Here is a 14,715-nt window from a genome sequence, read left to right on the forward strand (position 1 = left end):
ATGCTGAGTTACCGCTTGAATGATGACTCATTAACTGATTAACTTTTTTTTTTTTTTTTTTTGTGATGAAGATCAGCCCTGAGCTAACATCTGCCAATCCTCCTCTTGTTGCTGAGGAAGACTGGCTCGGAGCTAACATCTGTGCCCATCTTTCTCTACTTTATATGGGACGCCGCCACAGCATGGCTTGACAAGCGGTGCGTCAGTGCGTGCCCGAGATCCAAACTGGCGAACCCCAGGCCGCCGCAGCGGAGCACGTGCACTTAACTGCTTGTGTCACCGGGCCAGCTCCCTGATTGATTAACTTTTAAGCTCTGTGACTTCCCCTCTGATCAGTAACTGGACTTCTCATCCAGAAACCAGCCATAATTCCTGGTCTTGATAGCCCAACTGGTTGCCATGGCAGTGCTTCAACTTCAAAATGTTCTGAGACTTTGGGTCCCAGTGACCATATTGTACATTTGGGCAGAACCACTTTTCTTCACTTCACTCACTTCTGACTCATAAAGAGAACTGGGATGTTTTTGTTTGCCCACTGTGCTTTATTTCCTGGATGTTTTGGAGTGGGATTGTTTTAAGGCAGGTAATAAACACAAGAAGGAGAGGATGCTGTTATCTTTTGGACACAAACTTAACATAAAGGCATGCTTTCTGGAAGGTGCTAGGGTCATGGGGTGTATGATGTGAGCAGAAAGGGATTTGATGAGCCCCCAGAGTAACCTAATTCCGTGTACAGAAGTGCAGAAGCATGGAATTTACGTACTTGTTTATGGCATTAGGAACTGAAGCTAACAGATGTTCAGGGTATACAGGCTCAGAATCCAAATGAAGGTACAACCTCCCTCTCCTGTTTATTTGGCCTCCTCAAAGCACAGACAAGGATGAGAATGAGAAGGAGCCAGGCCTCCTGGCACACACATTCTGAATGACTCAGGCAGCCCCAGAGAAAGAATAAAGAAGAGTGTGAAGGAGGGAGCAGGAGTTGAGGAAGGACAAAGCATTGCAGGTGACGGGCAAATGGCTGAATTTCTGTGGGCTGCCAGAGGTGATTCCTACTTTCCAACCCTGCCCCTGTCACTCCTGAATGTTTCCAATCTGACAACCTGTGCTCCACCCAAGAACCACACTGAGAGTCCTTGTGGGTTTCCATCTCATGCCTGAGGACTAGAAGAGAACACACAGCTTACAGAGGACAGGAGAGAGCAGCTAATGGTGCCAGCTAGGTCAGTCAAAGCTCGTCCCCACTGTACTGTCTCCCTGAGATCCTGAAAGGACGCAGAAGACAGGCAGGAATTAAAGGTTGGGGATGGGGACAGGAAGGGCAATAACAAGCGACGGGCACTGAAGCTGGAGTGTGATGAGTAGGACCACCACATGGTCGTGCTCAGAGGAAACCCCTCTGTGCTACCACCTGGGATGACTCTCCTTCCCCCACCTGCACCCCAGATACCTGGATGACTCCAAAGTCCCAGATCTAACCCTTGTGAGTCAGACCCCAGCCCCTGACCAGAGTGGGCCACAGGGGAGATGGCAATGCCCGGGCAACTGAAGCTGGAATGCAGGAGAAAGTTCAGGGCATTGTATGGGCTTTATTTTCCCTCCTCCCCTCTGCTTCTCTTCTCCTTTTCTTCCTGAAGGTGCTGCCACATCAGAATCTGATGCGCGGTGACTTCTGAGGGCCTGAGTGTTCCCCAAATGCACGTCATTTAGGGCTCATGCAGGTAGAAAGAAATAGAAAGTAATGCAGTTTGGGCCAAAGGAGAACTCCCTCCATGCAAAGCCGGGTTCAGGGAAGAAAGGGCCATCTTAGGAAGCCCTTGAGAAGATGGAGGAGGGAGCTCGATGATAGCACCCATCTCAACCACTAAGGGCTTCCTGTGATTGCAGAGGCCTCAGCACAGGAGTCCAGGTATCTCTACTCACTGTACAAGACAACGGCACATTTCTCAAAGACCACCCAGGTACTATCAGATGTGAGCAATGGCCGAGCCCTAGCCATCAGTGAGGTCACAGAAGCCCTTTTCATTTTAGAGGGTCAGAAATATAAAACCAAACCTTCATGCAAATTGGTGCAGCCACTTCGAAAAACAGTCTGGCAGTGCCTCAGAATGTTAAGCACAGAGTCACCATATGACCCAGCAATTCCACTTCTAGGCACCTACCCAAGAGAAAGAAAAATATAAGTCCACCTGTGTATAATGTTCACAGCAGCACTATTCATAATAGCTAAAAAGCAGAAGCCACCAAAATGTCCATCAACTAAAGAATGGATAAACAAAATGTGATATATCTATGGAATATCACTCAGCAATAAAAAGAAATGAAGCTCTGATTCACACTAAAACATGATGAACCTCAAGTTCATCAAGAAAGAAGCCAGATTCAAAGGACTACATAGTATATGAATGTCCAGCATAGGCAAATCTATAGAGACAGAGAATAGATTAGTGGCTGTCTCTGGCTATGGTGGATATGGGAAGGAGAGCAGGGAAATGGACAGGGACTGCTAATGGGTACAGTGTTTCTTGTGGGTAGAATGAAAATGTTCTAACATTAGATTATGGTAACAGTTGCACAACTCTGCAAATATCCTTAAAAAACATTAATTGTACAGTTTAAACAGGTGAATTTTATGGTATGTAAGTTATATCTCAATATGCTATTTAAAAGACAATAAATATAAATTCCACCTGGAATGTTCATACCAAGAAACTAGAAGGACTTGTTTCCTGCAGGAAATCTCTGGGAAGTTTTGTTTTTACGTGAAAAAAAGGTGTTTCCCTACTACTGATACCGCCACAGTCTTTCTGTTGGTATTATCTTGGATAGTGTGGAACTAGGAAGCAAAGAAAAAGAGGACTGCAGAAGAAGCCTGGCAGGCGAGAAGAGCCCTCCATACCAGGGGTTAGCAAACTATGACCTGAGGGCAAAATCTGGCCTGCCACTTGTTTTTGTAAATAAAGTTTTATTGGAACACAGCCATGCTTATTCACTTATATATTGGCTACGGCTGCTTGCACACTCTAACAACAGAGTAGTTGCAACAGAGACTATATGGCCTGCAAAGCCTAAACCATTTACTATTGTCCCTTTACAGGAAAAGTTTGCCAACCCCTGCTCTAGACTCCTGAGCCTAGAGTCTTGCTATTTAAATCGTGGTCCACACACTAGAAGCATGAGCATCACTAGGAGCCTGTTAGAAATGCACAATCTCAGGCTGCACCAGATATACTGAATCAGAATCTGCATTTGTGTTAGTTGAGTTAGTGCAAGAGGCAGATGCCAAGATGGGATTAAATGTACAAGGATTTTGTTAAGGGAGACAACCATGAAAGAAGATACAGAGGGAGCCTGACAAGTCTGGGAGAAATATCAGCCCATGATGCAAGTCTGACCTCGAAGGAAATAAAGAGGGAAAGGAGGTTGGGTGGAAGCACTGCAGACTGCTGTGCAGTCTAAAGAATGTTCTGCAAGGCCTTCAAGAGCCCTCAAGCCAAAGTGGGCTGTCAGAGCAGTCCTGTCTCTCTCAGGGACTGGTTTGTCTTTATCCCCGCCACACCAAGGCATGTGGCATCAGTGCAAAGGCAGTAATGAACTCAGAGCACAGTGCCTGGGGCCCTTGGTCAAGGAAACGCCCTACAGTTGGGAGGTCTGGGAGGCATACTCGCACTGCATTTAGTGCGAGGTGTATTCTCACAGGAGCCACGACATTTTAAGAAGAATCCCATGATTAAGCACATGCGTGTAGTTGTGGATTGTAATTAGTATCGGGGTGGTGAACATGATGTGGTCTATGCAGAAATAGAAGTATAATGATGTACACCTGAAATTTATTCACTGTTATAAACCAATGTTATCGCAATAAAAAAACAGAAGAAAAAGAAATTATTGGGCCCAGGACATAATGAACAGTACTGGAAAAACTGGCCTATACCTTTCAAAAATGTCAAAGTCATGAAAGACAAAGCCTGAGGAATTGTTCCAGATTAAAGGAATCTTATGTGACAACTAAATGCAACACAGGATCTGGGATTTTCTTTCACTATAAAAGCATTATTAGTAAAAACTGAGTAAGGTCTATAGATTAAATAACAGTACTGTATCTAAGTTAATTTCCCGATTTTGTTATTTTACTGTGCTCATGAATATCCCTGTATTCAGAAGTACATTTACGTATTTATGAGTAAAAGGGCCTCATGTCTACAAAAATAAAAAAAAAAAGAATCATCATCCCAGGTGATCTCTATGTATATTTAAGTTTGAGAAGCAATGCTCTAGAGCATGACTTCGCAAACTTTTTCTACATAAGGCCGGATAGTGAATATCTTAGGCTTTGCAGGCGATACAGGCTCTGCTGCAATTACTCAACGCTGCCATTCAGCATGGAAGCAGCCACCGAGAGCACATGGGTGTGGCTGGGTTCCAATAAAACTTTATTCACAAATCAGTCTTCAGCTTTGGACCCGACATGGCCCACAGGCCATAGTATGCCAACCTCTGCTCTAGAGTGGTGGAGTTGAAGCTTTTTTAAAGTAACTCAACTCTTTCTTCATATGAAAAAGACAGGAGCGGAGCTGCTCCTATTGAAGGTGGGAGAGCAGCCCTGCACCTGGCAGTTCCACTCAGAAGCCTCTGACACACCTCTGCAGGTAACAAAAGAATTTGAAAGCCACTGCCCTGGTTCCCCATAAAAAACCTCCAGTTTCAGAAAGTTCCTTTCACCATTTTTGTCATCCCTAATGGGCATCAGGCAATCTAAATTTCCACTTTATCTGTTCTATAAACATAACTGAGGGTTTAACCCTGTGCTAGATATTTTGGGATGACAAAGATGAATCAGACATGCATTTGGCTCCTGGGGAACTTTCAGTAGACAGAAATGAGACATGTACAGAACTAATAAGGCAGGAAGCAATGTGCAGCCCAGGAAACACACATGAAGGGCTGTGGAAGCAAGGAAGTAGAGGAGATCGCTTTCACATAGGAATCAGGAGTGCTCCATGGACAAAGGGCTCAGCAGCGAGCTGTGAAAGGATGGGGCAGAGTGACAGCCTGTTTTACTTCTAAAACCAGACAATGCCTCTCCTCTGGAGGGCCATTTGGCCACACGATAAAAACTCTTCTAGGGGCCGGCCCCGTGGCGCAAGCGGTTAAGTGCGTGCCCTCCACTGGGGCAGCCCGGGGTTCGCCGGCTCGGATCCCGGGCGAGCACTGACGCACAGCGTGGCAAGCCATGCTGTGGCGGCGTCCCATATAAAGTGGAGGAAGATGGGCACGGATGTTAGCCCAGGGCCAGTCTTCCTCAGCAAAAAAAGAAGAGGATTGGCAGATGTTAGCACAGGGCTGATCTTCCTCACAAAAAAAAAAAAAAAACTCTTCTACACACAGATGCTAACTCACAACCATCAAGGCACATGCCTTGTCCACACGAGCACATTCACAAATCTCCTCCTCGTTGTGGTGGGTAAACCCACCCCAGACACCAACAACAGCCCACACATCCATGGTTCTTCCATGTCAAGGGCAGGGTTGCTACAACTTCGCTGCACGTCTGGGTCCTGATCAGGGAGCAGAGCTATAATGTGGAAGAAAATGGGCAAGTCCTCAGGGTCCCATGAGGGCAAACACTCTGACTGACCACTTCTGTGATACAGGAAGAAGCAGCTGAGGAGGAGGGTCATGGAATCCTTATCTTCAGAGGAGCTCTGGGAAAGGTGTGGACGTGGCTCTTCACCCACCACTGAGTCCTACTGGATAAAAGGGGAGAGAGCACACATGGCTCGCCTTTTAAATGCTCTTTACTTCTATGTTGATACTTCTGTGTCTGTGAACCTGTCTTCTGTGAGGCTCCCTACTCCACACGGACCAACTCTCCACCGTCAGTACGCAGCTCCCTCATCAGGAGAAGCGGATGTCGCAGCTCCCTATGAAATTTCATTTCTTAGATGTCATTCAAAACAAAAAAAGCCATCAATGTGCCCTAAATAAGGGGCTTTAAGCCTAAGGTCAACAGACGCTGGCCATCAGGAAATCCAGAAAGTTATGTAAGACTATGTGAACTGCTGAAAGTTATGTAAACTATGTGAACATGTACCTTTTTCTGGGGAGTGAGCACAGCTTCCATCAGATTCTCAAAAGGGTTTGTGACCCTAAAAAAGCTTTGGTACCACTGTGCAATTTATTCAAAATAGTACTGCCCAGGTTAAAAAGAACAAATGATTAAAAAAAAAAAGTAGAGTCCTTTCAGGCCTCTGATTCTGCAGTGTTCTCAATCATCTTGAGACCATCTTGTGAAAAATCATATCTACCACCATTCCTATTTTACAGATCAGCAAACTAAATTCCTAGGAAATTAAAGTTAATATCCCAGCTAAGGAAAAAGTATAGGTTAGCGGGTTAGAACCAAAGATGAGTAGGTTAACACACTGCTCTCAGTAATGATGGCCTCCCGCCGTCAATGCCACGTCATAAATAAACACCACGGGTCAAGCTCTGTGTTGGGCACTCTCATACCTGACTTATTTAAACATGGTAACAACTCAGCAAGACATTATCTCATTTCTTGCTTTGAAGAAACCAAAGCTCAGAAAAGTTCAATACATTGCCAAAGATTGCAGCACTGAGAAGTATCAGAGATGGGATATGATTCCAGCACTGTCTGACTCCCAATTTCTGCACTGAGATCCGCTCTCAAACGTGGATTCTCAGAGAAGGAAAGCTCGTCTTCAGGTCACGGACAGTTCCTTAGACGTCTTTGTATTCCCCGCGGGGCCTTGCTGTGCTTTGTATGGCAAGGCACTCAATAAATATTTGTTGAATGAAGCAACATGGGCTCAGGCTCCAGTTCTGCCCTGGACTTACTGACTCAGTCTCCTGCAACTTGGAGCTGCAGGTGGTTACTCAGCTGCACAACTTCAGGGAACATTTGAAATCAATTACGGGTGAGGAGGAACCTATTAAAAGTTTCTTTTCTGTGTATGTTGGGGTTGAAGGAGAGGGAAGGAAATTGAGAAGGAAGGAAAGGAACACGATGGTTTCAGGGTGGGATGCTGGAGCTTAAGGATTTCACACCAGGATGGGACAGAATTTGGCATATGTCCACTGCTGAGTTCTAATGGCCCATCCAAATGGGCTCCTGACCTCAGGCTACTCCTCAGTGGCCACACATCCCTCAATTGCCAGGCTCCTGAGTAGTTACTTTTACGGAGGCCCTACACTGGAGCAGTTGCACGCAGTCCTTTCCTAGGGCTCAGCTGCCCTGCTTCAGAGCTACAGGAAACAGGCAACTTTCGAAGGTCTAACTTGCAGGCGGCCCGGCACCATCGCTCCCCCTCTAGGGGCCAAGGAGAATCCCAGCACCTAAAGTCTGTGAGGCCTGCGCTGTCCCTGGCCCTAAATAAAAGTATTCTGGAAATCCATTCTGGAGTCCCACTTCCTATTTTGGAAGAATGTAAGAGTTTGGGGTGGAGGGGGGAGGTAACTCTAGCTGATTTTGTTTTCTTTACTAGTTGCTACAAGTGCAAGTTAGTCACAACCCCAAAATACCACTTGAGCCCTTTCACATAGGCCCTGCAAAAAGTCTTGTATGGAGCTGACCCTAAGGGATGCCTACCAACAACGGCCTGGGAGGGAACGATTAAATACAGCTCAGAGGCCAAGGCAGGGACAGCCCTCCAAGGAACCAGACACATTCCCCGCAATGTGGCTTCCAAAGAGATGCCGCCTCTCCTGTGCATGAAGCAACACTGCCACCTAGTGGCTCGTGTGGGAAGTATTCCCTAAGGCCCCACATCTCAGGGGGGTTCCTCTACAATGGCTGGTATGGCTGAACTGCTGGATGTCTCTGCTGAGGAGAAAATGCGCCAAGTTTGGGGGATTGAGAACTGGGAAACCGAGTCTAAGTTAAGTAGTAGAAGCTGAGGTTTGAGAGCTGTTGGAAAAGAGCGTGGGAGCCACGTCTTGCAGCACCTTGGCTCATCCTCATTGGAATATCCTCAGAACTACAACTGCTGAATTGTATTTAGCTCCCAGGAACACGATTCAACTGTCGTTCCCCATGCATGAAGGCCAACCGTCCCAGGAACAGGCAGTGACCAGCTAAAGGACCAGTGCCAGGGTGAGAGGGAAGACGGCTGCTCTGCTGATAGGAGCGAGTGAGTCAGTGGCAATCGGAGACCTTCACTCCTGAGGGGACTGCCTTTGTCCACCTCATGGGGCTCAGCCACGGCGCCACAGGTGAAGTGCAAGGAGCGAAGCACAATGAGCAGACAAGGACGCCTATGCCCTCGGGAGCCTGGTTGCCAGAATCCTGAAGAATGCAGACCTTGTTCCCAGCTCCATCTTTCGCAGACTTTTACCCTAAACCTCTCCTGAATATTTTCTGATGTGCACAAGTCTGAAAAAAGATATAGGGTGGAAGACGGAAAGTAGACAGACCTGGGTATTCCCTGCCTTCACCCTGGTGTGGACCTACAGGGGAAATACCAGTACCCCACCGGGGCCACTTCGATTTGAGAGGAAGAAACCTCAGAAGCTAGACTTGTCTGCAAAAGATTTCCCGCCTAATTTTACATGCTCAGGGAGGTTAAGAGAGTTCAGATGGGCACTCTGGAGAGGGATCTGAGTGTGTGTGCTGATGCAAGCTGGGGGCTGGGGGCTCGTGGGGCCAGGTGGGCAAGGAGGGAGATGTACTGGGGGAAGGGGTGGGCAGGTTCACAAGCAATGCTGAAACTAGAATCAAATCATGATGCTACTCTCCTCCGTGCAGGTCATGAGACAGAAGGTCATGGAAGGGACAGGACAGGGGCTGGGTACCCCAGGTTTGGGTTTGTACAACCCACAGCAATAGTCTCTAAGAGCCTCCCTCATGTATTCCTGCTGAATCCTTCCCTAATTCTTCACAGCCAGGAAACTAATCCCAGGTCCCCACATTGCTACTGCAAGAGGAGGGATAAGCGGAGCCGTGGGTCTCCGTCTAGACTGCAAGCACACAGTTTCCCTGGCAGATGGGTACTAGGAAGCGAGATTAGGCAGCAAGAAGATGTCATCTGGGAAAAACTGTGCAGCTGCCAACTCTGATCAGATAATCATCTCATTATTTCTTCCATTTGGCCCCAGAATAAGGATTTCCTTCTACTCTTTTTCTACCCCCACCTATCTTACAGCCCAGCTCCTTCTTCTCTCTCCCCTTCCCTCACCCCCTCTCCCACCCAAAGATAAAGGAAAGCAAAACCACAAGACTCGAGAGTGCTCAGTGTCTGGGAATCCCAGCTTCCAAAGGAGAAATCACAGCCAAAGAGGGGGCGACAGCGTGTCCGGAAGGGATGTTCCAGCAACACCCCATCGAAAGAGGCTCCCTCCTTCTAGATTTCTTTCTCTAGTCTGAAACTTATTTGCAGGCATCCAGCAACCTGAGTTTTTAACTGGGGGAGTTGTCAAACATGTCAGGGACTCTGGGGTTCCATTCCCAGTCTGCCCCCTGGCAGGCTTCTCATTACTTTGGTTTCCCCATCAACAGAACGGGACCGACAAACATCAGGGGGTGTTGTGGATAACCCAAATTAGTAAGATTAAAATGGTTCTACTATGTACCTGGTCTTGTGCGAGGTTCTGTCATGGGGGATCCAAAGGCATGATGAGACACTAAATGATGAAATACCACGTCTAATCCCCCACCCCTTGCTAGAAACCCTCAGTGAGACAAGGGAGACCGCAATTCCTAACCCCACTCTTTTTTTTGTCCTTCTTGGTGACTTTTCATGAAAGTCAAGATCTGGGTATAGTGGAAAATAAATGTGGGTAATGTTCTCAGACATTACCTCTGATTAAAACATAGAGTTATACAACGTGCGTTTTTAGGTCCCTCTTACAACAGCCAGGGCTAGAAACTAGGGTCCTGGCTTGTGACCCACCTTCTCTAGCCACCCCTGCTGTTCCTAGGCTGGACACATGATTGTTAGGAAAAAGCAAAGGAGACCCCAGGACCTAGACCAGTAGCAGCTTTCTGCTAAGTTCCAGGGCTGTGCAAAGAAAACGGACCCAGTCAGGACCCAACGCCTGTGTACCTGGCAGCCTTGTCCTCTCGCTGCCCAGGTCCCTGGGGTCTCACGTAGGTTCAGAGTTGCCTGGGTATCTGATACTGGACTCCGAGAAATGATGAAGAGTGATACCTCTTCCCTATTGACAAAGAACCAGAGATCTTGCCCTTTAAAGTGGGGTAAGGGAGGGAGCTGGAGGTTTCCTAAGTGCCAGCACAACGTGCAGAATCACATGAGATCAATACGAGGGACAAACACTCTTGTGGTTATAGAGTCATTATCTGGATGATGTCTGGACTCCTGCTGTGCTGATGAATAAGGCTCTTCCCCCTCTCTCCCCAGCCAGTCCTTCGTGGTTTTCCTGCTCTGTCCCCGTCCCCTCCTTGCCCCCTACATCTAACCCAACCAAAAATGAAGTCAGCCATACCCGGAGGACCACGGAAAGCCCAGGAGTGGATTATTACCTGCTATGATGGCTGGGTTGTTCTGTCCTCCCTCCGGTTTCACCCAGGCTTCCACCGTGAACTCCTCCCGGGGAATCTCAGCCAGCACTTCTGGACGCAGCAGCAGCCGCTCCCGCCTCCCGGAGAAGTACAAGACAGGCAATCCTCCCTGGGGGTTAAAGGTCTCTGCTTCCCAGTAGGGGTCCCCTCCACCATCCTGGATGCTGTCCTCCAATGGACTGGTTCTGACCCCGTGCATAAGGGGATGCTTGGGCCAAGGTTGGAAATGCCGGGGAGAGACACTGGGGTCTCCCCGCATGCCCTTTGCCTGCCCCTTCGCCACCTGCCGACGACGCCTGGTCTTGGCCCGGCCCTTCCTTTGGGTCTCTGGTTCGGGTTCCTTTGGGCTGGCGAAGCTGCTGGTAATGGTGGCAGCCGTGGCTGAGCATTCCTGAATCCCAGCCTCACCTAGAGATTCCTCAGATCCCGGATCGCCATGATAAGTGTCATCATGTCCCGGCAGCTCCGATTGCCCAACAGGACCATCCCCTGCCCAAGGGGCAGCAGGCTGCTCAGCCTCACTCCTCACTCCGGCACTTCCAGTCGGGTCTGGGGGAACACGGCTCACAGCCACTCCCTTGGCAATTGGCTTACTATGACCTGCATGGTGGGTTCTCTGATCCCCCACAGGGTAGGGTCTCAGGTAGTTCCCAGGCCTGCTGGGGTAAACCCCAAAGAGGTGATGCTGGGGAGCAGCTCTGGGTCTTTGAACCTTGGCCCCCAGCCAACAGCGTTCTCCTTCTGACAGCACCTGATTCAGGTGTCCCCTCTGAACCAGGGATCTCTTGCGTGTCCAGCCCAGCTCAGAGCCGGCAGTACTGAGTGCCCACCCGGCCAGAATCACCAGGCTTATTCTCAGGATCTTTAAGCACATCATACCTCCCCCAGCTCTTTATACAGAACCAGAAGTCAGCTTCTGGGTACCACACAAGAATGATGGGGAGAAGAGGAAGAGACAGCTAGTGGTGGATTTGCAGTCACCAAGGAGGCCGTTTTGTTCACAGACCAAACTTTTTCAAGCAGCCCCAAAAGAGTGCCTCTTCCGGCTACCTGTGCTGGGTTGTGCCCGCGTGGCGCCCGTGCCTCACCCACGGTGGGGGCTTCCCTCACCTTCTCTCTTCACCTCCTTATCCTTGCTCTAGTTTAGTCCTTGCAGAATGAAGTTTATTTCTCTGAGTTCCTTGAATTTTCTCCCAGACCGCTCAGGTTTCTGTCTTTTTTTTCCCCCTTCTTCACAAGCCCCTTCCCTCCCTGATAGTAGAAGAGGGACACCGGGGCATGAGCCAAATCCTCTCAGATATACACTCACTCACAAACACATCCCCTCACCACCTGAGGTCACTAAACAGAACCTTATCCTCTTGTTTTCATTCCTCTCTCCTTCTTCCTTCCCTAGGAGGTACCTTCTCTCATAGTCCTTAACGTAAAATACCTTCACCTTCAAACAAATTGCTAGCAACTTGTATACAGAGACACACAATTTGATGCTTATTATCTAAAAATGCAAATAGAATCCGGGGGCACAAAAATCCAAGCTGGTACTTAACTTTCACTCTGCAGATGTCCTCCTCAGCAGACCCCCATCCAGTGTCCAGGCTGCCTGTGCAGGTCACAACGTCTCCCTCAGCTCGGGGCTTGGGGCTGGGAGAGCTGAAGGTTTTTTTTAATCCCCTTCCAACTTGTTGCTGTGTTGCAAGTCTCTGTAAAGTTCTCCTTTGGGGTGCCAGTCTGGTGTACTGATAACCTTATGAGTCCGAGAGCCGCTGACTTCACCTTCAGAGAGGCTTGTGGGTCCCTGGGAAGATGGAAAAGAGCAAGAAGAGCATATACTTCAGGGGACCTGTTCTCTCTGGTCCCTCCTGCTCCCCTTCTCTCCCTCTCTCTGCCTGTAATTATCTTCTTGTTTGTTTCATTTAAAGACAATGATGATGTCAAAGCTAATAAGTTCGGTGCATCACTCCACCTCCTCACTGTCCCCTCCTTCCTCCTGAAAACCTCCCCACCTCACTCAGGCACAGGGGACAGACGCTACTCTTGGTTTCCCCAGTGAACATCTCGGGCTTTCTCTTTCAGCAGCCGCAGCCTACACAATCAATAGCAAACAATCAATACTGTTTTGGAGCACTCTTTCCTGTGTGTATTCTCTCTCTCTCTCTCTCTCTCTCTCTCACTCACACACACACACACACACTCACACATGTGTTGTGAGCAGACCTGCTTACTGCCTAATAAATCCACAATAGCCTTTTAGGGACCACTTGCATCTCTTTCTTTTGTTTGGCCACTAACTCCCCGTATTTTTTCTTATTTCAATCATTTGGGATTTAAAAGAACAATACCCGAAATTCCCTTTATATTGGACATTGAGAAAAAGAAGAAATCATTATCCTGCTGTAAGAAGCATTAAATGGAAATGCCATGAATTTGTAGATCTTCTTATTCTCTCTGAAGTTTCTCTGAAGTTACTAAAAGTCACCATATGCTGAGTGAGCAAATAAACAAATGAGATGCTCAAAATAAGAAATTACAAAAATGAACAGCTAGACCCAAGCAACTATTTTTTCAACTGATTTGAAATGAATGGATAGGATGGGGAAGTAAATAATGTGATTTTAACCTCTGTAATAATGTTTGCCTAGATACAGGCTATCTCAGAGAGTCCCACCCCCTGAATATGTGTGTGCACACAAACACACACAGAGAGCACGGTTCTGAATTCTCAACACAGGTAAGGATGTTTGACCACAGGTGGGCACAAAACAGGTAGAGAAATATATTGGGTCCTTCATTCAATAAAAAGAAAAATCACTCACACTTCTAAAGTCACTGCTGTGTTGCCCACATTTAAAACATGCAGCCCACACTGTCTGGAGTAAGATCACACTGCCTCTTTGCCTTGGGTCTCCTCATCATCTTTTAAACTCCTCTACTCCAGCTAATAACTGACCTATTTGCTTTAAAAATGCTGTATCCTAAACAGCCCATCCCCTGCACGCCCTGTTTCCCTATGCAGCATCCACTGGCGCCTCAAAGCAAGTCTCCAAAGACAGTATCCATTCAGGCACGTGGATTTTACTAAACAGAAATCCCTCAATCCTGGACTGTCCTTCTTCCTTTTATCATTTCCCTATCTCCCTTCACTTTTCTGACTCAGTGTTTTTTTTCCTCCCTGAAGCAGCTCAATAGAGACTGGGGCTTTGGAAGGGGGTAAAGGGAGATGGAGAGAAAGACAGAAAAGCAGAGAGACAGAGAGACAGAGACAGAGACACAGAGAGAGAAACTAGGAAAGAAAGGAGGGAAGGAAGGAGAGGAGCCTTAGTTTAAATGAAGGGAAGATACGCAGGTAAGAAAAGGAGAAGTCAACTTCCCCCTCCCTCATGCCACCCCCACGACCCTCAGAAAAAGGTTTCATACCATTCATTTCAGGAAGGAGGGATAACACAGCAAGGAAGAAGAATCCCGCCGTGCTTCTCTCCCCCTTTTAATGTGAGAATGATCTTGCAGCCCCTATAGGTCCCTCCTGGCTCTCAGCTGCTAGTAATCCATTCATAAGGTTTCAAGAAGCTACACAAAACTCAAGCTTCCAGTTTAGTTTCTCTCTCTCTCCCCTTCATTCCTCTGCTCACCACTCTCCTTCAGCTCTTGGCAGTCCAAAGTTTAAAAAAAAAAATGTTGAACCATTTCTCTGTTTTCCTCCTGTTGTAACTTTTGCTGTGACATCATAACCCTGCCCACCAACACCCCACCTCTCGCTTTCCTTTCCATCCCACCCCTCATCAGCCCCATGGCCCCCAAACATCCCCCCACGGAGAAGAAGGGCTCCTGTCAGTTCCAACATGTGAAAACACAAAGCTACTGGAAGGTGCCCCTCTCTCCCCTCGGTCCCCTCCTCTCTTCCCCCTCCCTGCCTTACCCACCGCTCAGCCACGGCTCTCTCAAGGCTTTTAACAATGATCCCATCTGTTTGACATGTGCGGAAAGGAAAGGTGGGCTGGATTCAAATAATCTGTCAAGTGAATCAGATCAAAAACACAACAACCCCCTCCTCAATTCCATCACACACACAGACATACACCCACATATCAGACCCTAGCAAAAGTGTGAGAGAAGTCAGACTTACACGGCACCCACCCTGGATGCCAGGGAGAAAGACACCAAACATGCCAAAGGAAACG

The 14,715-nt window shown here is 47.9% G+C and overlaps 1 protein-coding gene across 1 annotated transcript in view; it reads right to left on the reverse strand.

Moving 5' to 3' along the window:
- Nucleotides 1-11,417, reverse strand: part of PAPPA2 (pappalysin 2) — a 266,866-nt gene extending 255,449 nt beyond the window's left edge. Inside the window, exon 1 of the mRNA XM_058540002.1 lies at nt 10,502-11,417. Coding sequence (XP_058395985.1) covers nt 10,502-11,417 — 916 coding nt within the window. The remainder of the gene's footprint in view (nt 1-10,501) is intronic.
- Between the last annotated feature and the right edge of the window lie 3,298 nt (nt 11,418-14,715).

This window comes from Diceros bicornis, chromosome 4, assembly GCF_020826845.1.
Source record: "Diceros bicornis minor isolate mBicDic1 chromosome 4, mDicBic1.mat.cur, whole genome shotgun sequence".
Classification (NCBI taxonomy): Eukaryota; Metazoa; Chordata; class Mammalia; order Perissodactyla; family Rhinocerotidae; genus Diceros; species Diceros bicornis.